The sequence below is a fragment of the Daphnia magna genome, linkage group LG2 (genome assembly GCF_020631705.1).
Source record: "Daphnia magna isolate NIES linkage group LG2, ASM2063170v1.1, whole genome shotgun sequence".
Taxonomy (NCBI): domain Eukaryota; kingdom Metazoa; phylum Arthropoda; class Branchiopoda; order Diplostraca; family Daphniidae; genus Daphnia; species Daphnia magna.
In genome coordinates this window covers 805,736-829,027 of record NC_059183.1, presented here as the reverse complement: position 1 = coordinate 829,027, position 23,292 = coordinate 805,736, and the positions used below count along the sequence as shown (strand labels likewise).

Below are 23,292 nucleotides of genomic sequence, written 5' to 3'. Positions count from 1 at the left end.
GTTAAAGATGCATTTCAAGAACTCCCGTAAAGGGGTAATCACTAGGGGCCCTCACTCCGTTCGGAAAGTTCTCGATAGGGTTGGGCTGTAGTTGCTCTTGCATCGCGGCAACCGTATATGCTCTGATTACACTCAACGGCTCTCCGCTGATCGCGAAGTTTTCGATAGTGTTGGAGAAAAAAGAATCACGTAGTATAATCAAAACTGACCGCTAATTTCGATTAAGTAAATGGTTTCCTCGTTAAATTAGCCGATTTTAAAATAAACGAAAATAAAGTATTGTTACCACCCCAAATTTATATTTTGTTGTTTACGTTATGTTAAAAAAAGTATAAGGCCAATTGAAAAATAAACTTGATTTCCGTGATTAACATTCAATTCTGAATTTAAATCATGTATTTTAAGCGAAAGTTGAAATTTGGTCAAAAATGGAAAAGTGGGAAGGGTATAGCCTTCCCACTTTTGTCAAAATCTGCGAAAAACGACATCTCATGGAATTCGACGAAAATCACACGGCATAATCCAAATTGAACGTTGATTTCGATTAAGTTGTTGGTTTTCTCGTTAAACCACCTGGAAAGAAAAAAAAAAAAAAGTGCTGCCCTTCCAAGTGTTTGCAACTCTGGATCCGTTTCTTCCAAAAATCGATTAATTAAGTGGAAAACTCAATTCCACTCCATTACCGGAAGGTACTGGCGCTAAGCTGAAAAAAAGCTGAAAAAAGCACATTTTACGTGTGTCGCGCCAGTATCCGGTAGTAAGGTGGGTCTCAAGTAATCAGGGCCGATCCCTTGAGATGTGACATGTGAGAAGCACCGAGTCACCGACCAAGCTAGGAAAGAAAAGGCTTTAGTTTATTTTAGAAAGAATCCCAGCAGACGATTACGAAAATTTTGAAAATAAAAATCGTCCGTGTCACAAGTGTGCTACAACTGTGATAATGCCAAATTTTCGTGTACGACTTGAGTTTCCTGATGGCGAAAAATATTGGCTTTTTATTGATTTATCTAAAATCGAGACAATTCAAGATGTGATTGATGACATTGATCAGAAATACTCTGTAGTCTGTGAAAAACTGTTGCTGGACGATGCACAGTTGTACTGTAAAGAAACTATAGGTATTCTGCAAGAGAGGGACTTGATCAGGTAATAATTCTAAATAAAACACGATCTTTTGACGTATTGATAAACTTTTTATCATAGGGTAAACCTAAGGACGTCGAAAAAACGGAAAAAAGAAACAGAAGACAACCAAAATGTTAACAGTCTAGAGCCAGTGGAAGTAGAAGGTTCTAAGGCAGAGGAGGTTAAACAGTCTAATTCACTTTCAAAGCCCAAAAAGAAAAAAAAATGCAAAGAAGATAAGGTTGTTGAACATGAATCTTTTCGCAATGACACACATACAATAACACCTGTCAGCAAATCACCAGTGATAGAGAAACAGAAAAAGGTGAAAAATACTGCTAGGGAAGTTGAGACGGAAACAACAGTAGTAGAAAAACAAAGTTGGGTCGAACCTGAAGCAGAGCCTGAAATGGAAGTAACAATAACTGGAAATACAACAGAATTGAATACGATGGATAAAGAACCATCGGCGGAAGGTGGTGCCAAACGCAAGCGACGAAGAAAAAGGAAAAGTCATCATAAAGCTGAAGCAGTAGATAGCAGTCTCCCTCAAACCTTTCAAGCTCAACAATATTGTTTACCCCCTGCACCCAAGGAGCGGCAACATCTCCGTTTCGATGAGGATTCTGGGGATGACACTGAGCCTGAAACTGGTAGGGCGGATATGATGACAACTGGATTTGATAACCATGTCAAAAACGAATCCAACGGGCTTGATAGGACTAATCGCCCGCCTGTTGAAGATGCCAAAGCAAAATACATAAAAAATTTCGCAAAAGCTGGAGTCTACCAGAGCCCGTCCGCTACAAGCAGTCCGATCGTGCCTCAGTTGGGCGCTTTGCTTTCACTTCGATCGGCTGTTTTTTCTAGAAATTCTTATGACAAATCAGCTCCGTCTAGTTATAACAACGTCCCACCACCGCAAAGTCTGACACCCAAAGAAGTTGTTCCATCATCCCCTCGAGTATCAGCTCCGTTGCCAGTGACGGAGTCCCCAAAACTTGATCCTACCACATTTCCAATTATCAAAGGACTTCCAAGAGTCAATGATCTTATTGCTTTCAAAGTAAGTTCCTTTTAATTTAAGTTTTTTTGCAAAGTTACTCAAATTTAACTATATGTGCAGGTATTGGAATTGTCGGAAAATTATAATCCCGAAATTTCCGATTATATGCAGGGGCGCATAACACACATGTCCGCTGATTCCGATATCACAGTACAGCTGCTTGGTATGTCTTTCTCTGTGTAAATAATTGAGTTAAATTGCTTATATGGGCTTAATGCATTTACAGATCCCAAGCCCAAACGAAACACCAGAGGAAAATTCGAGCTAATTGAACTAGATGAAGAAGAATTCGAAGAGGAACCTGAAATCGAGTACGAATCCATGGTGACCTATCAATGGTAACATTCTGAAAGTTATATTGCATGGTTATATGTTACTAACTAAAAATATATCTGTTTCGAATTGTAGGAACCAGATGATTGAACCACGTTTAATTTTCCCTTAGCTAAACATGACATAGTCAACATTTTCAAGAAGATTGAGTGAATGCAAATTTTTTTCAAATTCTCCTTTCGTCAAGTCCTAATGAAAGAAAATAAAACCGATGAATTAAACGTTGTAGCAACGAATTAAAATTAAAATAGTTTTGGGCTCGTACCAACTTAACGCAAATCACGAAAGGTGGTTTGGCAGTGGTGAAATGAACAATGGGCACTCTTGGTTTTGGGCGTAAATTGGAATTCTCGTAGATGTAATTGCCTTGCTTAATTTTTTTCTCATCAACATCACAGAAGCTCGTAACTTGCGATCGATATTCCTCTGGTAGGGAGCGGTATAATCGACGTCCTTGTTTCCCGGCATTCCAAATAGTAAAATTGTCCCATTTTCCCAAAAAGTATTTTACTAGTCGCTTCAAACGCAGGTCCCAGATAACTTTTCTGTCGAAAACGTATTGCAAGGATTAACTAAAAGAACAATGTTCTGCTGAATGTTAAACGTACTCATCAATCGAGAAGGTTGTTTGCAACGGGTGATAACGGTAGACAAGTAGCACTTCATCGACTCTGAATATCTTGCCTTTTAAGTCCAAATGTCGATAAAAGAAGATTAAATCTTCTGGAGTTCCTTTCCCTTTCTCATCAAATTCACCAACCCTATTCACACAATGAAACTGATTTATATGCTGTGCACTCCATAATTTCAGATCAGAATACCTGTTAAATAAGTCCCTGGAACAGAACCATGTAGGCATGATGACAGTAGGTCCATGGGATGTGAGTACTTGCTGATTAAGTTGCTCTTGTGTGAGACTATTAGCCCAGTAAGTGTATCTTAAAGTAGAATCAGGTGGATCTCTTTCAAATTTACTACCTATTATCTGACAACCTTTTTTTATTAAGTTTATTCAAATAAAAATTTCACTCACTGCATCAGGGTGTTCCAAACTGGCATTATACTGGAGAGTCAACCTTCCTGGCTTCATTTCGTCATCCTATATGCATCATAAGATTTAATCATCAATGAAAACCCCACACATGTTCTTCTCTAGGCTATTGGCTAGGGTTCCTTACACTATCTTGGAAACAGAGGTATTTTCCTGAGCTTTGCTGGATACTTTGATTTTTGGCAAAGCCAACTAGAAAGATTTTCACAGTTAAAGTTAGTCTACGATGGTGATTAGTTTTGTGAAATACCTCCTTTAGGTGGTCCACTATGACCACTAATTAAAACTTTGAAGCCCTCTGCTTCTAGAACTGGTTTCCATTTTTCTATTACAGCTAAGCTTTCATCTGTGGACCCATCATCATAAACACTGAGTTCAACCTTAAGTTTGTTCTTGATCTGACATGCGATAGAACGTAAACAATCTGGAAGCCAACTGCTTGCGTTGTAAACTGGAATGATGATCGCCTAAGGATAGAATAAAATCATTTTGGTATGATTAATTTGTATAGTAAAAATGCTTTAAAACACTCACAATGTCATACTTAACGTTATCATGAATCGATTCCATTATTTTGTCTTGCAATATGCACGATTGATTTTTTAATTGTTTCGGAGTATTCGGACGTGCTACCGTCCGCTCCGCATAGTTCTGTATAATGTGCGGAATTTGTACAACAACAAAAGGGGATGTGGATTGTCAAAAGTTTAAAATTATTGTCCTAATATAGTCCTGCAATCACATACCAATGATTCAGGGTGGAGATGGACATTTATTCTATCTCACAATGTTAGAAGAAGCACCGAATAGAAGGCACCTCTTACGACTAATGAGAATTTTTCGACTGCGACTCGAACTCACAACCTTTCGCATCACAGTCGCGTGCGATAACCACATTACAACAATCGTTGCAAGTGTACAAGATTTTTGAATAAGGTAAACATGAGTATTATTACTGCTATTTGCCAATGGCTTTTTGTGGCATTTACCAACATAAATTTTGTGAAAGGGCGCTGTCGTTTGCAAAAAAATTTAAGTGTTGTCCTGATTAAGTCCTGCGATCACATACTGTGGATCCAAGGTGGAGTTAGACGCATTTTCTATCTCAAGATGTCTGAAGTCGCACCGAATAGAAGGTACTTCCTACGACTGTGAGAATTTGTTCTGATTGCGATTCGAACACGTAACCTTACGAATCACTTTACCGTACGATAACCATCAGATTACAACAGTTGGCAATAAAGCTAGTATCAGCTGTATTATATTTGTGGTGCACTTGCAAGTGCACAAGCATAAGTGGGATCATACATATCCTAAAAATTTGTTCGAAGCCCACTAAACATATAGGCCTATATGTCATGGACACTGACTTTTTTTCGCTAATAACAATATAATTCGTTGAGACGTACATTGTTTCTGAATGTGGCTAGAAATAATTGTTCTGCTTACAATTTTACCATTCCGGAGCAAACACGTGTAGAGAAACTAGCGTAGATTTTCTTCCCGCATTTCCCACAACTAAAAATAAAATGTAATAACTAAGGGTCTTGACTTATTTTTTTCCAATCCATCATCTGGATTTCGATGTCTATATAGTAGTAATTTCGAGGAACCTCTGTTATCAGTACAATAGTCGTACTAATGCGGTTATGCGGTACGCGTCCTCTAGTACTGGAACACTATTGTTAACGACCGCACAGCGAACACATTGTCGTAATGGTTAATTTAAAAGCAACCGGAATTCTACAACGACACAAATACGATTTACGAACAATTAGATAATTGACGAGGGAAGGAGGAGCTTGCAGCGCTATTATATAAAGTGAATTTCGCATGCTCCAGGAGTTCAGTCACTCTGGAACAAGTCTGTGTTAATGTCCCTGCTCTCACATTATGATGAGATTAGAGACATGAAATCATATTCACTGATGTTGCTGTTCATGATTGTGTGCTGTTCGCTTGTATCTAGCGAAGACACAGCTTCAATCACGGACCATCACGACGACACCTTTTGGCTTCATCCATTTGACAGGCTTTCAAACGCTTCCACCTTTCGTAAACTTGAATCTCAGGAAAAAGACGACCTGACATTCTACCACCCTGACGACTTGAAATTGTTGCATTCTCGTTGGAATAAGAATCAAAACATAATTCCCGAATTGCAAACCTCAAAGGGTCGTCCAATCACGAAATTCGTCGAAGAGCTATTTCCTGGTTTCAAGTTCACTACACCCCGATCGGCGAAGAAACCTAACCAGCCACTTTTTGCTAATAAGGAGAAAGTGAGTGGGTCGAGAAAAACGATCGGTAAGTTCTGTAAAAGCTAGTGTCGTCCAATACAAATTTTTTAACTTCATCACCTTTTCTTTATTCAATAGAAGGTAATGGTTCAAAGGAAAAAATTTCATCTCCGAAACCCTTCTGGGGTCCTTCAATTCTCATTCCATCTGTTCGACCATGGTTTTACACAACACAAGCAACAAGGAAGCTTCCGTTTAAATCGAGTCTGCCCAGCATAGACATCACCAGGGACCACACTACACCTGGTAATGAATGGTGCACGTGTTTTAATTTTTTTCTAACTATTTGCGAAATAACCAAACCGAGGGCATTGCTTCCCATATTTTCAGATTATGATTTTCACGCTATAGACGGACCTACACGGAAAACCGGTAAGCGTGTTAAAAACAACCATAAACTATGTTACATTGCGTTTAATTGTTTATTTTTCCAAATTTGATATTGAACAATTGATGAACTAAATAGTAGTCAGTATCCCATTGGAAACAAGAGAACCTTCTTTTCCTTTCTGGGGTCTTCCTATTGAGACTTCGTCTACACGGCCACCGCTTGCTAACACAAAAATAACGACGGCTGCGAATCCTTCACGCACGGAAGAAGAATTTCTTTTCCGTTTGTCCAATGAAACTGTGGACGACGACCCCTTCTCAGGTAACATGAATAAACGTTTTGCTGTTCACAGTGTCGGAGATTTTACGGCTGTTCTTCACCACCCACGATCATATTTTTCTTAAGGCCCTATCGCTTTGGCCCTACAACAGCCGTACGATCTGCCTTACAACCCACCGGTTGAAACGGAACGTTTCCGAGATCCGATCCATTTGAAACCTGGCCCACCATATCACGACAAACAAGATTCGATCGAGCAAAACGTTTGGCATGCCACCGCTGCAGTTACGGAACCAACGATTGTCGGCAACCCGATATCCACGGAACCGCATTTGCCGCAACAACAGCTGGAACCAGACAGGGCAATTCAGCAACAGCATTTTTCTGGCCTTGCTCTCAACTCAGAAGTCGGCTTTCTTTCAAAGGAAATTGACAGTAAGATGATTTAAACATACGGCCTTAAAGTTTCATTTTGTTGAGTGTGCGATTGTTTTTATTCAAGCCACAGCTTTGGGCTCTTATCCGTCGTCATATCCGCATTCTATCAAGCCGAAACCTCACGTCATCTACCATCATCAGCCAGCTCCACAGCAAAACAACTATTATCATCCTCCGTCTAGATTAACTCACATCGATTTCAGTCCGATTTTCTTGGCTATCGTCCCGATCGCTTTATTCTTGGGGGCAGCAGCCGCGTTTGCCTTAGCGTCGGCTGTGTCATCCAGCTCGGCTGTAGCCACAGCTCAACAACAGCAACAACAGCAAGAGGAGAGCAGCAATAACAATAACAACGATAACAACAACAACAATAACAACATTAACACCATTCTCGCTTTGCTGGCGGCTTTCCACGAAGTGAAAAAGCATCACGATGACCATCACAAAATCGTGATCGTCACCACCACCACCCCTACACCAGACAGTGGGGAAGAAGTCGCTAATGAAGTGCCGGTAACGACGGATCCCCCTCTTCCGCCACCACCACCAACAGGGCCGTTCTTCATCAAATTGTCGTCATCGACAACCGAGTCTCCGCCGGCACCGTTACAGTCGTATGGACATTACGAACGCAAGAAGATTACCTATCACCACATGAATGGGATCACGTAATTGAAGAGTTTTTTTTTTTTTAAGACCAGACGTATTTATGAAACGACCTTTTTATTTATGATTTTGACCCTTCTCAACGTACGATAACCTAGGCGATCCGCCAAATGTAGAAACGTAATCGTTAATCTGTTGATGAGCTTGCTGTATAATCAACAGTTCGTTGATGTGCTTTTGGGGAGATAGTCTGCAGAATAACTGTATGGAATGCTTCCGGCTATACCGCAACGTTTAGTTCTCGATATTTATTGTCTACACGTGCATCCACTTGTTTTACCGCAGCAAAGTCTTGTGACTTTGCATTGGTTCGGCTCAGCTGTGTATCCAATGATCTCCTCGTGCTTTTTACACGCGTTCATTGGAGCAGGCTATGATTTTCTTTTTTTATCTTTATAGATTATGCTTCCCGTTATCCTAGGTTACCCAAAAAATAATTTTGCTTAAATTTCATTTTATGTTGTCCGTTTTGAAAAGGAAGGCTTTTAAAAATACAGTATTTCCGCATAATCCGATCATGTGGCATGTGTGGTTTTTTAAAGCTATTTTTAGGGCACCAATGACACACAATATCTCACAGAATGTCACTTGTGAAGCGGTACTTTGATGTGGCAGCTAAATATTTACAGAAAATGCAATACCTTAGAAGGAGGAGCTTGTCCCGCTAGGCCAAACACCGATGGACCATGCGTGCCATACGTGAAGTCAGTCACTCAGTCACTCCGAGGAAGTCGGTCTAGCAACAAGTGTTTCTATTTTCTCAAATTGAAACTTATAATGAGATCGAGAATATGGAATCCTATTCACTAATTTTCCTGTCGATGTTAGTGTATTGTTTGCTCATTCTTAATCATCAGGCAATTTCAGTGTCAGGTCGCCGCAATGACAAGTTGTGGTCGAAACCTTTCGACCTCTTCTCGAGTGCGTCGAAATTCCGCAAGCCGGAAAACGAACCAAAACAAGACTTTGCCTTAATGGCATTTCATCCTGACGATTTGAAAAATATCGAGCAGCCAATAAGACCTCAGCAATACTGGGACGATCGTAGCTCAGAGTCCAACAGATTCAAACCTCCCAAGTTCTTCGACAAGCCTTTTCCTGGTGTCAAATTCACGACGCCAAGACCGAATCCTGCAACGAAAAAGATGAATAATAACTCACCTGACGCGTCAAATGAAATTCACGTTCAGATTGACGACGTGGCTGATTTGACCGACATTTTAGGAAATTCGCAACATTACGAGGACATTGTCCTCTCCATCGACCAGTCGAATTCAAAATCAGGTAAAGTCCGAAACGAAATGTTTCTTTTTTTTTCCTTCTAAAAATGTGGAATCATTAAAAGGTAACGCCCCTGAAAAAAAAGATTCACCGAAACCTTTTTGGGGTCCTCCTATTGGAACTCCGCCTACACCCTGGCCAGCACATTACTCTAAAGCGACGCCGGTTCCCATCGGAAATAAAGAAGAATTTCCTGTCCGTCTACCTAATAACGCCGTCAACACTCGTCAAGGTATCACGCCAGGTAATTTTGGTAGACAGAAACATTTTTCTTTCACCTACAGAACTTCCTGTTTTGGCTTTTTTAATTACTGAAAAACAAAAGAGTTTTCATCCATCACTATATTTAATTCCGATCAACATTTTTCAGAATATCGACATCAATCTTACCACCAGCCCAACAGTCAACTTACGACACCTGAACGGCTCCAGGAGAAACCTGTCCACATGCAATCCGGCCCACCTTATTACGAGAAATTGCGAGAAAATGATCCGTTCGATCAGAGTTTCTGGCATCGAATTCCAGTCACGGAGCCGACAGTCTTTACTAACCCGATATCTCCGCAATCGTATTTTAATCAAAAACAATTGGAAGCTCAAATGGCAAACACCAAGGGACAGCTTTACTCCGGCCGCACCCCGAATCCCACCGTTATTCACAAGGAAATCGATTGTAAGACCATTCTAATTTTCACGATTCCAATTAGAATTTAAATACATTTTTTAAAATTTAAGCTGCGGCATTGTCCTCGTATCCATCGCCCTATTATCCGCCTTCACCTCCAGAACATCACGTTGTGTACCACCATCCTGCTCCCGCACAACATACCTACCACCATGCACCGTCTGCGTTTACTCAAGTGGATTTCAGTCCCATCTTTTTGGCCATCGTCCCGATCGCGTTGTTCTTGGGTGCAGCCGCGGCCTTTGCTTTAGCGACGGCCACCACATCCAGCTCTGCAGCTGCGGTTGCTCAGCAGCAACAACAGCAAGAAGAGAGCAGCAACAACAACAACGCGGCCAACAACAACAATGCAAATAACAACAACGCTCTTCTGGCTGCCCTGTTTGCTGCTTTGCAGAGCAAACATGATGATCATAGTGACAAGCACAAGATTATCATTATTACTACGACGACGACGACAACCACCATGGCACCAGGACCACCAGGACCACCAGGACCACCAGAACCGCAACCACTGCGATCACAAGATTCGATAACGTCACCTTTGCAAAATCAGTCTCCGACATTACCGCCGGATAAGCCACTTTCGGAAGAAGATGATGCTGGCGAAGGATTTGACCAACCTGGGGGTGGAACTGTCATCGAACCTCCTCTTCTCGAAGAAGAAGTCCCTGAAATATTGACATATGACTTATGATAATGTCCTTCAACAACCAACGTTTAAACATTATAAATGACCGCATCACTGAAGAGGCTTCAGCTGCAAATCTAATAATTGATGTATTACAAGGGTTTTCGTTTCTGGTGCATTTCATTGCATGCTGTGCTGTATTGGGGGATAAAATGCATAACTAACTGTACAGGGGGAGTTTCCTTTCTTTTCAATTTTCATTGTCAATACTATACTTGTACTTGTAAGACGCGCCGCTGTGCGTAAAAACTTGTAGTGTTTTCTCTCACGGGCATCCTGCTGCTTCTGCTATATACACACGGCCCGTAAACTATTGAGATTTACGATTGTTTTTCTTTCTTGTGGTTGTCAGACGCGTCTAGCGGTCCGCACAGTTAAGCCGACCTTGACAATAAGCTGCTGGTAGGATATACAGGTAGTAACACGTACACGCAGCCTGTATACAACAGGTACGTAATTGCGCCATTTGACCATCTGTTGTGGCTTTCACGTACGAAAAAAACAACAACAACAAATGAAAGAAAAACACTTTCTTTGCTTTTCAGTTTCTTTTTCATCTTCTCGTTGGCGCCTCATTTGTGAATAAGGAGGAGTATCAAGCCTTTGATAACGTCATAATAAGTACCATCACTGGAAAAAAGGATATGGCAAAAGGAAAACATGTTGATTCGGATATAATTGTCCCATCATTTTCTGCTAGACCTTTGAATTTCAATGGGTTGATTGTTCAAAAGAACAGCACTGAAACAGTCAATTAATAATTAACAGGCTCATGTATATTGCTATATAGACATACTTCTAAAGCCATTATGGCAAGCCAGCTCACAGATAGGAACACTGCTAGCTCTACGTCAGAACACCGCCGCTGGGCGAGGGAAACCTGCAACTCGGTGGGCATGTGCTGAATTATATTTCAGTCTGTGAGTTGCAGCCACCCCTTAGGCGACAGAGATATGATCAAATCCAAAACAATATCATCGATTCGAAAATTATCATTATGGTCGCGCGCAGATCATCATTTGTTTTGGTCGGTACATGTGGCTTGCCATAAACAGCTGGCTGCGCTTGCGGTGTATACTTTGTCTGCATCGAATCCATCTCCATCTGATGCCGACGCGGATTATTGATGAACACGATTCATCATGATTCATCGAACTTGATGAAAGTTTATATACGAATCGAACATGTTTTCACTTCTGCGGAATGTGAAACGATATCCTAACGGATTCGCCAACCAGACAGTTGTCTTAATGTCACACAGGGGACATACAGTACATTTACAATTATTTCTTATCCAATCAACCGAAATTAAAAGCCTCCCACCCTGTATGAACATAAAAACTGACTATTCACATTGCCTGATAACAAGAATTGTATTGTGCTGGCCAATAATCCAGTAATGGCAATACCCTTCATACACCTTTATCAATTCCCACATAAAATAAATACAAGTACCACGAATAGAAAATAGAATTTACACGACACGTACATGGACTTTATTCACTAACAAACATCGCCATTATTTCACACGGTGTATCAATTCGATTTCGTTACGCTAATAACGATGTTTCATTCAACATGGGCGGTAATACACGAAATGAATTATGCCAATTGAATAAGGAAGCGGCATTTTTAAACATGCTCAATCGTTCGTCATCATTGTCCCTTCCAGTGGCGTTGATGGTAATAACAAACGTGCCCGTACCAGAGGATAAAATAATAGCATTGTTGTTGTTATCGTTGTTGTTGTTGTTGGCGTTATTATTGTTGTTGTTGCTGTCCTGTTGCTGCTGTTGTTGTTGACTGAGTGCTGCCGTAGTGGACGATGACGAGGCGGCGACTACTTGCACCACGTAGACGATAGTCGTGAAGAATAAAATCAAGAAGAATGGCAGAATCAGAATCAAGAACAACGGTTTGAAGAATCCGAAACTGCCGAAACTAAGACTATGTCCTTTTGTCGGTGGGTAATAGGGTAAAGGCTGTGCCGGGTAATAATGGCCTCCACCACCACCACCACCTCCGCTGTAACCATAAGTCTTCTTAGGATGGCCATGTCTCTCTAGTTGTTGATGATCGGTTACGGCTATATTAGCTATTCGAGAGCTAACCGTTGGATGGAAATTCGATTTCACATAATCCACACCTGAAAAGGACAAAGCAAAACACATACGCCAAATGAATTAACTGCCTATTTGAATAATGAGCCGCAATGAATAACAGGCGGAAATAGGGGTAAAGACTTCATAAATAGAATAAAAAGGCTCTACCTGGATACGTGTTTGAATGCTGCGCTGGTGTTACAATCGACTTGTAGTGATGATACTGATGTTGGTAAGGATACGGTGGACTTACTCTCTTTTCCCACACATAAGACGCTCTTCCTTTCTCGGGATTCTTGGTAGTTGTATCCCCGTCCGACTTTGATTTATCCGAGTCGATTGAATTCGAATCGATAGCGAAGATGAGGTGAGCGGCCCCAGTCGCAACGGCCAAGAAACCGAGCCAATTGCCGAAAATCTTCATCTGTAAATGATGAACTAGTAGCTCTTCGTTTGCTTTGATTTTTCCAACTCGATGGCAACCGAGTTATCAGCCACTAGCAACTAAGACGACGTGTAACAGTGGAATAAGACAAGCCAACTAAAACTGCGTGCATCAACCGGTATAGGCCAGTCACATCAGCAGACGATTCGTTCTCTTGGGTTTGTAATGCCCGCCAGGCCAGACCGATGGGCGTCACAAGTTTTGAGTCTTAGCTTCTGACAAAAACCAAAAAAAATAAGATAAAAGAATTGTTCCAGGTTTTTTTTCTTTGCTGCTAGTGCTGGTGGAATATTACCGCTTGTCCAATACATTACGTCACGCATCCTAGTGGCAAAAGTGAAGCTAAAAGATAGAAAATAAAGGGACTTTTTTCTTAAAAAAGAGTTCGGTGAACCAGCATTTAATAGACTATACACTGTGTCTCGTAGCTGTATGGATCCTCTTCACATGTTGCCGTGATGTAATCGCGTTCAACTATAACACTCATCACGCGTGAATGGTTTTACCATAGAGTCTCTTTTCTTTTTGAGATCTAATAACGGATTGGAGGGTTGTGTGATGGTAGCATTGACCTTTCTCTTTACCCGCTTATCATTTCATCACGTTGGAATGTTCTTGTTCACCTCTTCGCAATCTGGCGGCAGCAGATTGTGAGAAAATGGGCCGATTCGTTAGTCTCCGCAAATCGCAGCACCTAATTCCACGACACTCGTTAGACTCCAATTATCTAACCGTGTTTTTCTAGCGTGATTGCAGTTGGTACACGTGATCGCAAACTAACAGCCTACTTCTTCTTTCCTAGTGCATATAGGTTTTGAAAATAACCAGCACACGATTCTATAAATAAGATATTATATACGAAGCAGTTCAAACATTCATCCTATCCACGTATGAAAAAAAAAATTGGGAACTAGCTGCAATTTGCGTGACAGATATATCTACTGTTATCAGTGCAATCTGGGGTGGTCATATGGTGTTCTCTATCTAATTCCAACTACTTTTTTGCGCGTAAACTAACCGTTTTTGTATTGTTGTAAAGCGAGCGGTACATGTTGCATTATTGGAAAGCAACAAATGTCTTGCGAACAATTCAATATAAATGAAAAGAAACAAACTTTAGGTGGCGATATCAACAAAGAGTCTTTTGTAAAGGATATATTGCACAGCAGAACGAACCGTTACAAGAAAATTTTTGCGACGCTACTGTGTTTTATTGCCAATAAAAAGAAGCATCGCTTTGCACCACAAGCTGAAACTTAATACACCTTCAAATATACAGCTACTAGTGATGTGGGTTTTTTTTTTTGTGGACCTCTTAGAGTTCATTTAGACAACATTATCTTTCATTTCTGGGGTTTCTGCCTGTCCTTGGCAGGTCTTTAAAACAAACGGGAACATGGTGAAATCCTATTTTTTTTTTTAATGAGAGAATGTTGAGTTCATGAGGTACAGTCCAGGGCATTGCGCATCCCTTTCAAATTTGAATTCTTTCGTGGTTACTTCCACCGACCCATCATCAAAGGATGGTAACTCTAATTCTACCTCCATAAACCGGATGAAATACCTGCTATTCAAAATTGCACATGCGCATAAATATACGAATTACGTTGTTCACTGGCGCATCTTGCATTATTTGATGCACACACAGCCAGTCTTGCCTTATTCTCAACAGTGCGAGGCATACCAGCGTGATCGAAGCGCGTCATGTGGTTTCTCTCACTTTTTTTTCCGGCATTTGCCTCTGGAGAACTTGGTTGATGGGACAGCAAAGAAATGTAGAAAGAGCTACACAGTCGATCGCTGGCATGATGAATATGTAACGCGCACGGAAACAACAATTCCCATTTTACAGCATTCTTATACACGCTGGTCGACTTCGTCATTATTCGGTATATTTATTCAGCATCAAGGGGCCAAAACAACAACAGCAGCTGGTGCCATTAAAACAATAAAACCCCTATAATTCTAAGGACATAATTCTTGTTAGATAGATTGTTGCGCAATGTAGACGCTCTCTGCATAGACGAATGGAAATGAAAGGGCTTCACATGACACCACATCCGAATACATTTAAAGGAAATGGAATGTTTTTCTTTAAGAAAACACTGACATGGGTCAGTAAATTATTTCATAGTAAAAAATGTGTGTATCGAATCGGCGAACTTCTCGGTGGAAGACCCAATAGAAGATGATGGGGCTTTTCTCACGGAAGTCGTTTGACAATAGTAGAAATGCCAATTGTGCCTGCAGATGTCTTCGTGACCATACAGTGTGTCTTTTGTAACAAGGAAGATAGTCACGTTAGCGTGAAAAATTCATCCCACCAGGATGACTCTGTGCTAAATCTGCTAACCTTCTATTTATAAAGAAGATGAGTCTTTTTTTCTGAGAAAAGATTCGCTTTCAAAGAATTTTACGAACATCACTTTCATCCACTTTACAGATAGTCATCTCGTCGTCTTGGGAAACGTTAGCCATTTTCATAGCGCTACAGCGTAGACGGTATAGACGAGAGCCGTGCGAAGACGGTTGCCGAACAAGATGGCAAGAAACCTCAAATTATACACAAAAAAATTTATTCAAATACTACTCGATTTACAGGCTTTGCTTTTGGCTAGGATTGTTATCGTGAATAACAATTTGTGGGGTCTTTCAGCACTTGCTGCGCCACAACAACATCTCTTTTCTCGACTTCCTTAAACATTGTTCCGCTTAGGAAATTATGCCACACGCAGGGCCGCTCTTTCACTTTACCCTCCAATTCGACGAAATAGCTCTGTAATGATCACGAACTCTCTTATTTTACAAACGACGAAGACAGGGACATAGTTTGGAGTTCGCTCAACTCTGGTTTTAAACAATCGTAAATGAAAATGATAATTGGCATGACTACGTCCGATTTGGGGAATCCTGGTGGAATGTTATCTGAACTAAACGGTGGCCCCACTGCGACGGACATAATTCAAGAGATCCCCCGTGACGAAAGGCAAACGTCAACGACGGCTGCATCTGCGTAAAAATATCTTCCAACGATAGACAGAGTATATAGTTTTCGCTGCCAGTGAATTTACTGTGGCTTCCGCATTCACGCCAGTTACATGGAAAATCGAAGAATTGTTGGTTTTTCCTGACAAAGTCTTTTATCGTCATTCCATCCGCGACGTGACCTCAGAAAAAAATAAAACCTTTTTCTAAAAAAGGTGGAATAGAATCCAATTAACGTCCGGGATTAGAATTGGAAGTTGCCGCATCACAATAGTCGGAAGCAGATAAAATCTCGCTTTGTACGCACTGCGGATAATCTTTGTCAATTCATTTGTCATCTGTAGAATCACAGGATGTGCCTAGAAAGAGATTTCCCCCCTTTTTCAATCATTTTCTATTGCCGAGTTCTAAAGGTGAATAAGCGTGGTTCCATCTGTCTTCTCCCTACTTATTCATAGAAAAAAAGAAGAGATGTTTATCCAAAAAAAAGAGAGAAATTCTGACTCTTTAATACCGAGTGGTCAGCGTGAGAAAACTCTAAATCGTGAATATGCAAATTACGGCCCATACTTTCGTATTTTTACCCTTTTTTTTTTTATCCCCTACTATTAAGCTATCCAAATATAACATATCGCACGAAGGCAACGAAAGACGGTGTTAATGTGCAACAACGTTGCTGCCTGTCTTTCGTCATTGATTTATGTCATCCCAACGGGAAAAAAAAAAAAAAAAGAATGGATATTTTTGTTTATAGGGCCTTTTGTGTGTCTCTGTGCGTTACACAGGTGAAGATCCTAGTCATTACTTCACGTGTTGTCCCTCCGGAAAAATAAAAAACCCACGTTGCATGATGGCAATCGGACACTCGTCCCCAAACGACTATAAGCGGATTCAGAGCACCACCAACTGCGTGTGGTCGTCTAGCGGTATCCGGTGGACACATTGCACGGGAGAACGTGAGTAAGGGCTGCGCGAGTAAACACTTTGTGACATAGCTTATAAGACACGTCTAAACCGCTGAAAAAACGATGGATCGATAAAAAAACCGGAAATGAATGAGAGCTGGGAAATGTTTCTAGACGCCAAAGTGTATTACTTGATCCGTCGTCGTTCGTGAATGGCTGTCACCATAAATAATGTACGTCACCATGTTCTGTCATTTGAATTTTTTTCTTTTCTTTTCCCGGGAATAGGAGGAAGAGAGCCAAAATAAATGGTTGGCATTTTTACCCTCTGGTATCCAATTTGTTTTTCTCATTTACATTGTCAGTTAAGGCTATCTGATGATGACAACGTCTCCACTTTTATGATTTTCAACTGTCAACAGTTTACACGAGTTTTCTTTTTTAACAGACAGCCGGAAAGACATGGGGTCTTTTCCCTTTACCAAATCAAACGTGTTGGTGCTTTACGTGTCGTCGCCCTTTAGTTATAGCTTTCAAATTAAGATCTCACTCTGACCATTAAAGTTGATAGTGAGCGAACGGTAATTAAAGGCAACAAGAGGTAATACAAATTAAAGGCTATCGTAAAACAGAAGATGACCGACCCGTTACGAAACACAGTTCGTATACTCATCTATAGGCGCGCAATGCCACTTATACTTGAAACCGATAAAGCTAACCGATAAGTTCGGCCTAGCCAAATGACCGCAAAAGTTTGAGCTTTTGAAAATACACGCATGCAATTCGGTCTAGTCTGGGAAAAAGGAGGAGGAGAATGTAACCAAGTATGGAACCTCCTATCTCGAGTTTGCTCAACTCCCCTCCTAGCGTGCTGCTGGATGGAAACGCTACAAGAAATGGCCAGTCTTGGCCCGTCCAGGTGGCAAATCAGCAGGACTCGAGCTTTTCTTATTCATTCTTTATCATATATATATAAGCGTAGGATTGTATCGAGGTAAGGAAGAAATAAAAGGTGACTCTTGTTACCATCGCGCCATTTCCACCCCAAACTCAGTCGTCCGTGTCATGTGATTCGAAGCGAAACTTTGGACCAGAACAAGAAGACACATCGAAATCATCAACCAAGTTGCACCTTCATTTCTAGACGAGATGAAGATAGAAAAGTCATCGTATTTGACGCTGGCCGTCCTCACGGCAATCATTTTGCTGGTCCATCCTTACATCGCAGAGACCAACAATCTACTAAATTCTGGACATCTTCTGGAAAATTCCGAGTCAGAATCCACCTGGATAGATCATCGAATCAACGCGACTTCCAGCAAAAACACCTCGACCATCAAAGAAAATGAAACATCATGTAAGAAAACATTAAAATATTCCCATGTTTTCTATTTTTTTTAAAGTGCTGTACAGATAATGTCTTTTTCGTCCGCCGATGATGTAGACGCAATTTCCCAAACTATCCAGGAAAAAGAAGATAAAAGAGAAAGTACCGTTGTGACGGACGGGACGTTTGTAGACACAAATGTCGCCAGACGACCTGCTGGCAGAAATTATGACGGTGGCTATCATCAACCCAGTCCGGTACACATCGATTTCAGTCCGATCTTTTTGGCTATCGTTCCAATCGCGTTGTTCCTGGGCGCGGCTGCAGCTTTCGCGCTAGCCACAGCTTCTTCATCAAGTTCTTCGGCAGCGGCGGCTGCCCAACAACAGCAACAACAACAAGAGGCGACTAATAACAATAACAATGCCAACAATGCCAACAACAACAACAACAACGCTATTTTAGCAGCGCTGATTGCAGCTTTCGTTCAGAAAGGCCATTCATCGAAGGGGCACAAGACCATCATCTACGCCTACAACGTGACTAAAGTTCACGATCATCACGACTGGCGTCGATCGTACGGCGATCCCTTCCAATTCTCCTTGCCGCGAATCAAACCGATGAGCCATTTGCATCGCATGCGCAAATATTCAAAAGTCGAACCTTAAAGAATTTCACTTTTCTCTGTACATTTAAACGTATTTTTTTCCCGTCCAATTTGGTTGGTAGAAATGCTATGTAGAGAATATTTATATTATAAAAGAAAGAGTATCTAACAAGATGGTTGAATAAAAACGAAATATTTATTGTCGCATGCCAAGACTGTGCGTGTTGCAGCTTATTATACCATTCGTCTGGCCATGAAAACGTCGACATGTTGAAACCCAAACAATTTTTTTGAAAATTAAAAAAAGGGGGCGTTTTAATGTATTTTTATGGTCAAGTACCACCTTTCACGAACTTGATGATGCAACATAGTACTCTGTGATCTCATAAATAGAGAAACAAACAAACCAAAAAAAAGCCAGCAGTGCACCGTTCCAAATGATTTGAGGGCGCCAGCATATGATCAGATGTGTTGCGTAGTGCCCGCAGGAGGGACCTTTCACGAACTTGATGATGCAACAATAACATACTCTGTGATCTCATAAATAGAGAAACAAACAAACAAAGAAAAAAGCCAGCAGTGCACCGTTTCAAATGATTTGAAGGCGCCAGCCTATGATCAGACGTGTTGCGTAGTCCCAGCAGGATAACTGCGAGAACACGACACCGTAACATACGTGTAGCGTCTGTATGTAATTACCCCATCCTAGTCGAATTCTTGACGGGATGGAAAAATCATTAGCCAATTAAAGAGAAGACTAAACTTAACGTTCGGGTTATATATGAAAACGTGATGCCGTTATAGGTTTCACTCGACAACACAACGTCAATGAATTTTTTTTTTTCTTTCCCAATCAATGAGTGTAATAAAAGCCTATATGATTACGTTTCATTGTGCCTATCACGTGTGCTTGTTATTATAACGAAGCTTTATCAGATACATCCTTTATTCAATTTTTCTATTTTGGGGCTCATCGGACATGGGCGTCAGATCTTTTTTAGTTTTTTTTTTTTTTTTAGGCCGAACTGAGAATTACAAAAAGCCTATCGACAAAGAAGAAAGAGAAGAAAATGGACTTCCTGCTGATGCGGCACTGACCGTAAGCTCTGCTTGTCAGGGCTGCAACCGCAGTAGCGGTTTTCATACACGCCGGGAGTTTTGAACAAGCTTTTTAAATTTCTTTAAAAAGGAGAAAAAAAAAAAAAAAAAAGGCAGCAGATGCTCTATACGTTCGCAGACCCACAGGTAGTGAATGTCATTACTGCAGACGTTCCGCTGTTGTTAGAATGGCCACAAGTCGGTGCGGTTGACTCTGCCCACTCGCCAGTCGCTTTGTACTTGAGCTTTTTATACCGACCGACACAGAAATCGCGGGATTAGTCTTCTTGCATTCCACAACCGGTAGCAGTGAGGAGCGTGATGCTCATACCGGACAACACTATAGTCTCAGTGAAAGTAATAGTATCGTTCCAATAATCAGCATCAGATGAAGTCGTTTATGTGGTTCGTCTCAGTGGCCCTGGCAGTGGCGACGATGACTGGGTTCGTCTTTCTATCGGATGCTGATCTCTTTGATTTGTTCAAATCGGGATCCAGTTATAATCAGAGAAGTAGATTGAAAAGGAGTCGGTTGTATCCGCAATACGTCCTTCCTCCCGATCAGGACAGACAGCGTTACCATCATCACCAAGAGGAAGATGGACACCAACATTCAACGCAAGACGAGCATTCGACGGCTAGCGCTTATCTCAATTCTCAACGGAGTCGCTTGTCATCAACTGGTAACTCATTTCTCTTTTCTAAATACAAAAGGTAGACAAATATACTAAAGTTGTTATTCAATTGGAAGAATTCTGGTCGAACGAAGATTATGCCCAGCTGATGCCACGGCCGACTCCGTTCCCGCCAAACCATTTCAGTAAGTACACGCAAACATCCTTCCTCAAATTGAATGCTTAATTAAAGGGATATACTTGTCTGGAACATCCGGAATCTCGCAGTCAATCAGCCGTATTTCGAATCGAATTTGCCGGCAAAAGCAGCAACGCACATTTTGCGTACTTACACTAACGTTGCCAAGAGACAGCAACTTAACACCGAGAGGCCAACAACGTTCAACCACAAAGTAACAAGAGAGGTCCATCACAATATCGAACACCCAACTAAACGCACTTCCTTCGTTACGAGCCTCGGTGAGAAGGAAACAAACAACAGTCCACTTTTCCGGTTCCATTCTTTTAATGATGATTTGTTATTTTTTTATGGAAACAGCAGCGCCAGCGGTTCAGACGAAGGAGCAAAATTTCAATGACTTGGACATTCCATTAAAATCGTCCGAAAGTAAAAGTAAACCGAGCTTCACCAAGATGCTTCAGAAGGCCCTCGTTCGCCGAAGTGGCGAAACGAAAAAAAAGCAAAAACAAATGAAAAATGAGGCCAAGCACGAAATTGCGCAACAACGTGACTATCGGCACGGTGGCGGGAGTTACGGTGGCGGGAGTAGTTACCATCAACCCCCGGTGTATTACATTCCCAATCATCACAAGCAGAAGGATTACAGCGTGTTGCTGAAAATTTTTTTGTTGGCCATTTTGATTCCGTTGGGCATTTGCATCGCATTGGCCGTCATTGCCGCCTTCTTCACAGGTATATCGGCCTACGGCAGGTACCTGGTGACCTACGTCAACGCCACCAACACGACTTATTATTTCTTCAACGGGTTAAACGGCTTTGGTGGGTTAAATAACTTGTTTGGAATCGGTGGATTGGTCAGTGCGGCATCCGCCAGCAGCGGCGCAACAGCGGCGATTGCGCAGCAACAACAGCAACAACAGACGAGCAGCAACAACAACAACAACAACAATAATGACAACAATGCCAACAATAACAATAATAACGTCGCTGTTATCGTCGTCAACATCACGGGAAGAGCTAACAATGATGATAAACTCAACTTCTTGGGCAAACCGTTTAAGATGAAATCGGCCAATCAAGATGAAGACAGTGTCATGGATTATTTTTAATACTCTTGTCAAAATTCCCTCTTTTGTTTTCAAACCTCTTTATTAAAATACGTATGGGACAACATTTTGCGGGCGTGGGATATGTTTGATGATTCAATGTGATGTCTGTAACTTGATGCTTTTACGATGTGAAAAAAAAAGATAACAACCAAAAATAAAACAATTGTATCCATAAACGTAAAAATTGGGCCTGTGGTGTTCGGTCTATTCATATAATAATGTTGGGAACGTGCGTAATACAACACTTTGATCATTTTAATATATGATGCGTTAGTCTTTCATCAGCACGATACATTCGACAGGAGGCGAACATGAAGTGGGAAAAGAAACAGACCACCTTGTGGTTTCTCTTCGTGAGTGTCGAGTTAATGGAGAAAATCCTTTTTTAAAAAAGAGGGTTTATTTGATACTTGATTTTGATCTTTTTTTTAATGTCCCTTTTTTGTTCAATCTAGTTGCAATGATGGTTAATTATCTCGGTTTGCATTCCGTCAGCCTAAGGTGAGTGTGGTCCGTTCGTGATTTCCATTTTCAACCGCAAACCGACATTTACCAAATGAGTATACCCAACAAGCCGTGGATAGAAATTTTGCTCCGCATCGGTTTACGCTAAAACGATAAGAAATACTTTTTATTGGATTAGTTAGCTTTTTTATTGAGGAAATAAAAAGATAATTAACAGTCAATATCAGGTAATCCTGATAATTCGTTTGCCAACAATAAACGGTGGGCTCTTTCACATACCGGCGTGATATCGCGATGATTGCTAAATTCAGTTGTACCTGAATGCTAATAGGAAGATTCAGGGCAACGACCAAGAAAAATGGCCGACAAATGAATGGCTGTTTCAGGTTAATCCAGTTTTATCGTTGTTGTCGAGCATAAAAAAAATTTGAAGTTAGTTTTTAGGTTTTCGAGTCGGTCCAGATCACTGTTCGATTTCTGCTTTTTTTTTCTACCCGGATTTCGAACGGAACAGGTTGACAATGATTGCACACTCAAAAAAAAAAAAAAAAGGAATAATAATAATAATAATAATTTGGCTTTTACTTAGTATATTATTGCTACTTAAAAATAACTACTTTTCTTGTTGTTACAATTTTCAGAGAAAAGTTATTTCCGAAAAAAAAATGTGGTAACGTTAAAATTAAGAATTACGGTACATGTCCTTCTTGACAATTCGTGTGAAAATTGCAAATAATCACCAATCAAAATGCGATTGCATCTATGCGGGATAGAATCACGACACTTGGCAACCACAGCTTGCAGTGTTCGTAGTCTATTTATGTATTGTGTTTACTTCCGAGCACAACCCACCCCCCCCCCTCCTCCAAAGGAATGTTCAAAAGAATATACTAAGACTATATATAGTACCAGAAAAAAAACTAACATATAGCCTTTGTATTGCGGTATGTAATACACGTGTATGCCCTTTCTCAAGGATGTACTGTAGTGCATCCACATGGCCTTCGTGAGTTAAGGTGGCGGGTATCGACTGTTGTTGTACTTTATTTGCAGGAAACATATGAAATCTCTTCTGCATTATTTTGGGAATGGCGATACGGTACAACTGGTTAAGAAATTATTACAATGTCAATTTCCTCCTTCCCATCCAGTAAAGCCACTTGCGCAGTGTTAGCCGTTATACAAGG

General features: G+C 40.9%; 6 protein-coding genes across 7 annotated transcripts; 4 read left to right on the top strand and 2 right to left on the bottom strand.

The window, feature by feature from the left end:
- The first annotated feature begins 768 nt into the window (after window positions 1-768).
- LOC116917806 (coilin) lies at window positions 769-2,745 on the top strand. The gene is made up of 5 exons (XM_032923401.2): window positions 769-1,146; window positions 1,204-2,191; window positions 2,252-2,354; window positions 2,418-2,529; window positions 2,600-2,745. The coding sequence occupies exons 1-5, from the start codon at window positions 941-943 to the stop codon at window positions 2,634-2,636; spliced, it is 1,446 nt and encodes a 481-aa protein (XP_032779292.1). The 5' UTR covers window positions 769-940; the 3' UTR covers window positions 2,637-2,745.
- LOC116917807 (UDP-GlcNAc:betaGal beta-1,3-N-acetylglucosaminyltransferase-like protein 1) lies at window positions 2,606-4,431 on the bottom strand. Its single transcript, XM_032923402.2, has 8 exons — window positions 4,110-4,431; window positions 3,826-4,042; window positions 3,703-3,767; window positions 3,558-3,623; window positions 3,346-3,509; window positions 3,133-3,285; window positions 2,790-3,069; window positions 2,606-2,713 (listed from the first exon to the last, which is right to left on the bottom strand). Exons 1-8 carry the CDS (start codon window positions 4,143-4,145, stop codon window positions 2,633-2,635), a joined length of 1,062 nt encoding a protein of 353 aa, XP_032779293.2. The 5' UTR covers window positions 4,146-4,431; the 3' UTR covers window positions 2,606-2,632.
- A 971-nt stretch (window positions 4,432-5,402) lies between these two features.
- On the top strand, window positions 5,403-10,563 carry LOC116917809. The gene is given in 10 exon segments (XM_045170281.1): window positions 5,403-5,882; window positions 5,954-6,121; window positions 6,206-6,247; window positions 6,342-6,527; window positions 6,612-6,920; window positions 6,988-7,201; window positions 8,299-8,873; window positions 8,935-9,114; window positions 9,241-9,543; window positions 9,606-10,563. Coding segments are annotated over 10 exon segments (3,057 nt in total). The 5' UTR covers window positions 5,403-5,449; the 3' UTR covers window positions 10,253-10,563.
- A 1,037-nt stretch (window positions 10,564-11,600) lies between these two features.
- LOC116917808 lies at window positions 11,601-12,928 on the bottom strand. The gene is made up of 2 exons (XM_032923403.2): window positions 12,517-12,928; window positions 11,601-12,392 (listed from the first exon to the last, which is right to left on the bottom strand). The coding sequence occupies exons 1-2, from the start codon at window positions 12,770-12,772 to the stop codon at window positions 11,797-11,799; spliced, it is 852 nt and encodes a 283-aa protein (XP_032779294.2). The 5' UTR covers window positions 12,773-12,928; the 3' UTR covers window positions 11,601-11,796.
- Window positions 12,929-17,598: 4,670 nt separating this feature from the next.
- On the top strand, window positions 17,599-18,830 carry LOC116917589 (probable serine/threonine-protein kinase DDB_G0268876). Its single transcript, XM_032923107.2, has 2 exons — window positions 17,599-18,040; window positions 18,128-18,830. Exons 1-2 carry the CDS (start codon window positions 17,833-17,835, stop codon window positions 18,676-18,678), a joined length of 759 nt encoding a protein of 252 aa, XP_032778998.2. The 5' UTR covers window positions 17,599-17,832; the 3' UTR covers window positions 18,679-18,830.
- A 1,051-nt stretch (window positions 18,831-19,881) lies between these two features.
- Window positions 19,882-21,901, top strand: LOC116917590. Of its 2 annotated transcripts, none has more exons than XM_032923109.2 (4): window positions 19,882-20,398; window positions 20,467-20,535; window positions 20,618-20,809; window positions 20,892-21,901. In XM_032923109.2, the coding sequence occupies exons 1-4, from the start codon at window positions 20,104-20,106 to the stop codon at window positions 21,638-21,640; spliced, it is 1,305 nt and encodes a 434-aa protein (XP_032779000.2). In that variant the 5' UTR covers window positions 19,882-20,103; the 3' UTR covers window positions 21,641-21,901. The 2 variants fall into 2 exon arrangements, with proteins under 2 accessions (XP_032779000.2, XP_032778999.2); XM_032923108.2 differs by having other exon boundaries at window positions 19,884-20,398; window positions 20,889-21,901.
- Window positions 21,902-23,292: the final 1,391 nt, after the last annotated feature.

Bases quoted from the DNA above. Each gene is read 5' to 3' on its own strand.
- LOC116917806 (XM_032923401.2), top strand. From the start codon at position 941: ATGCCAAATTTTCGTGTACGACTTGAGTTTCCTGATGGCGAAAAATAT. The intron at 1,147-1,203 runs GTAATAATTCTA...TTTTTATCATAG, and splicing joins CAAGAGAGGGACTTGATCAG to GGTAAACCTAAGGACGTCGA. The intron at 2,530-2,599 runs GTAACATTCTGA...TTCGAATTGTAG, and splicing joins TCCATGGTGACCTATCAATG to GAACCAGATGATTGAACCAC.
- LOC116917807 (XM_032923402.2), bottom strand. From the start codon at position 4,145: ATGGAATCGATTCATGATAACGTTAAGTATGACATT. The intron at 3,624-3,702 runs GTAAGGAACCCT...TGATGCATATAG, and splicing joins ACCTCTGTTTCCAAGATAGT to GATGACGAAATGAAGCCAGG. The intron at 3,510-3,557 runs GTGAGTGAAATT...AAAGGTTGTCAG, and splicing joins GTTTGGAACACCCTGATGCA to ATAATAGGTAGTAAATTTGA.
- LOC116917808 (XM_032923403.2), bottom strand. From the start codon at position 12,772: ATGAAGATTTTCGGCAATTGGCTCGGTTTCTTGGCCGTTGCGACTGGG. The intron at 12,393-12,516 runs GTAGAGCCTTTT...TGTCCTTTTCAG, and splicing joins GCATTCAAACACGTATCCAG to GTGTGGATTATGTGAAATCG.
- LOC116917589 (XM_032923107.2), top strand. From the start codon at position 17,833: ATGAAGATAGAAAAGTCATCGTATTTGACGCTGGCCGTCCTCACGGCA. The intron at 18,041-18,127 runs GTAAGAAAACAT...CCGATGATGTAG, and splicing joins CAAAGAAAATGAAACATCAT to ACGCAATTTCCCAAACTATC.
- LOC116917590 (XM_032923108.2), top strand. From the start codon at position 20,104: ATGAAGTCGTTTATGTGGTTCGTCTCAGTGGCCCTGGCAGTGGCGACG. The intron at 20,399-20,466 runs GTAACTCATTTC...TTCAATTGGAAG, and splicing joins GAGTCGCTTGTCATCAACTG to AATTCTGGTCGAACGAAGAT. The intron at 20,810-20,888 runs GTGAGAAGGAAA...TTATGGAAACAG, and splicing joins TTCCTTCGTTACGAGCCTCG to CAGCGCCAGCGGTTCAGACG.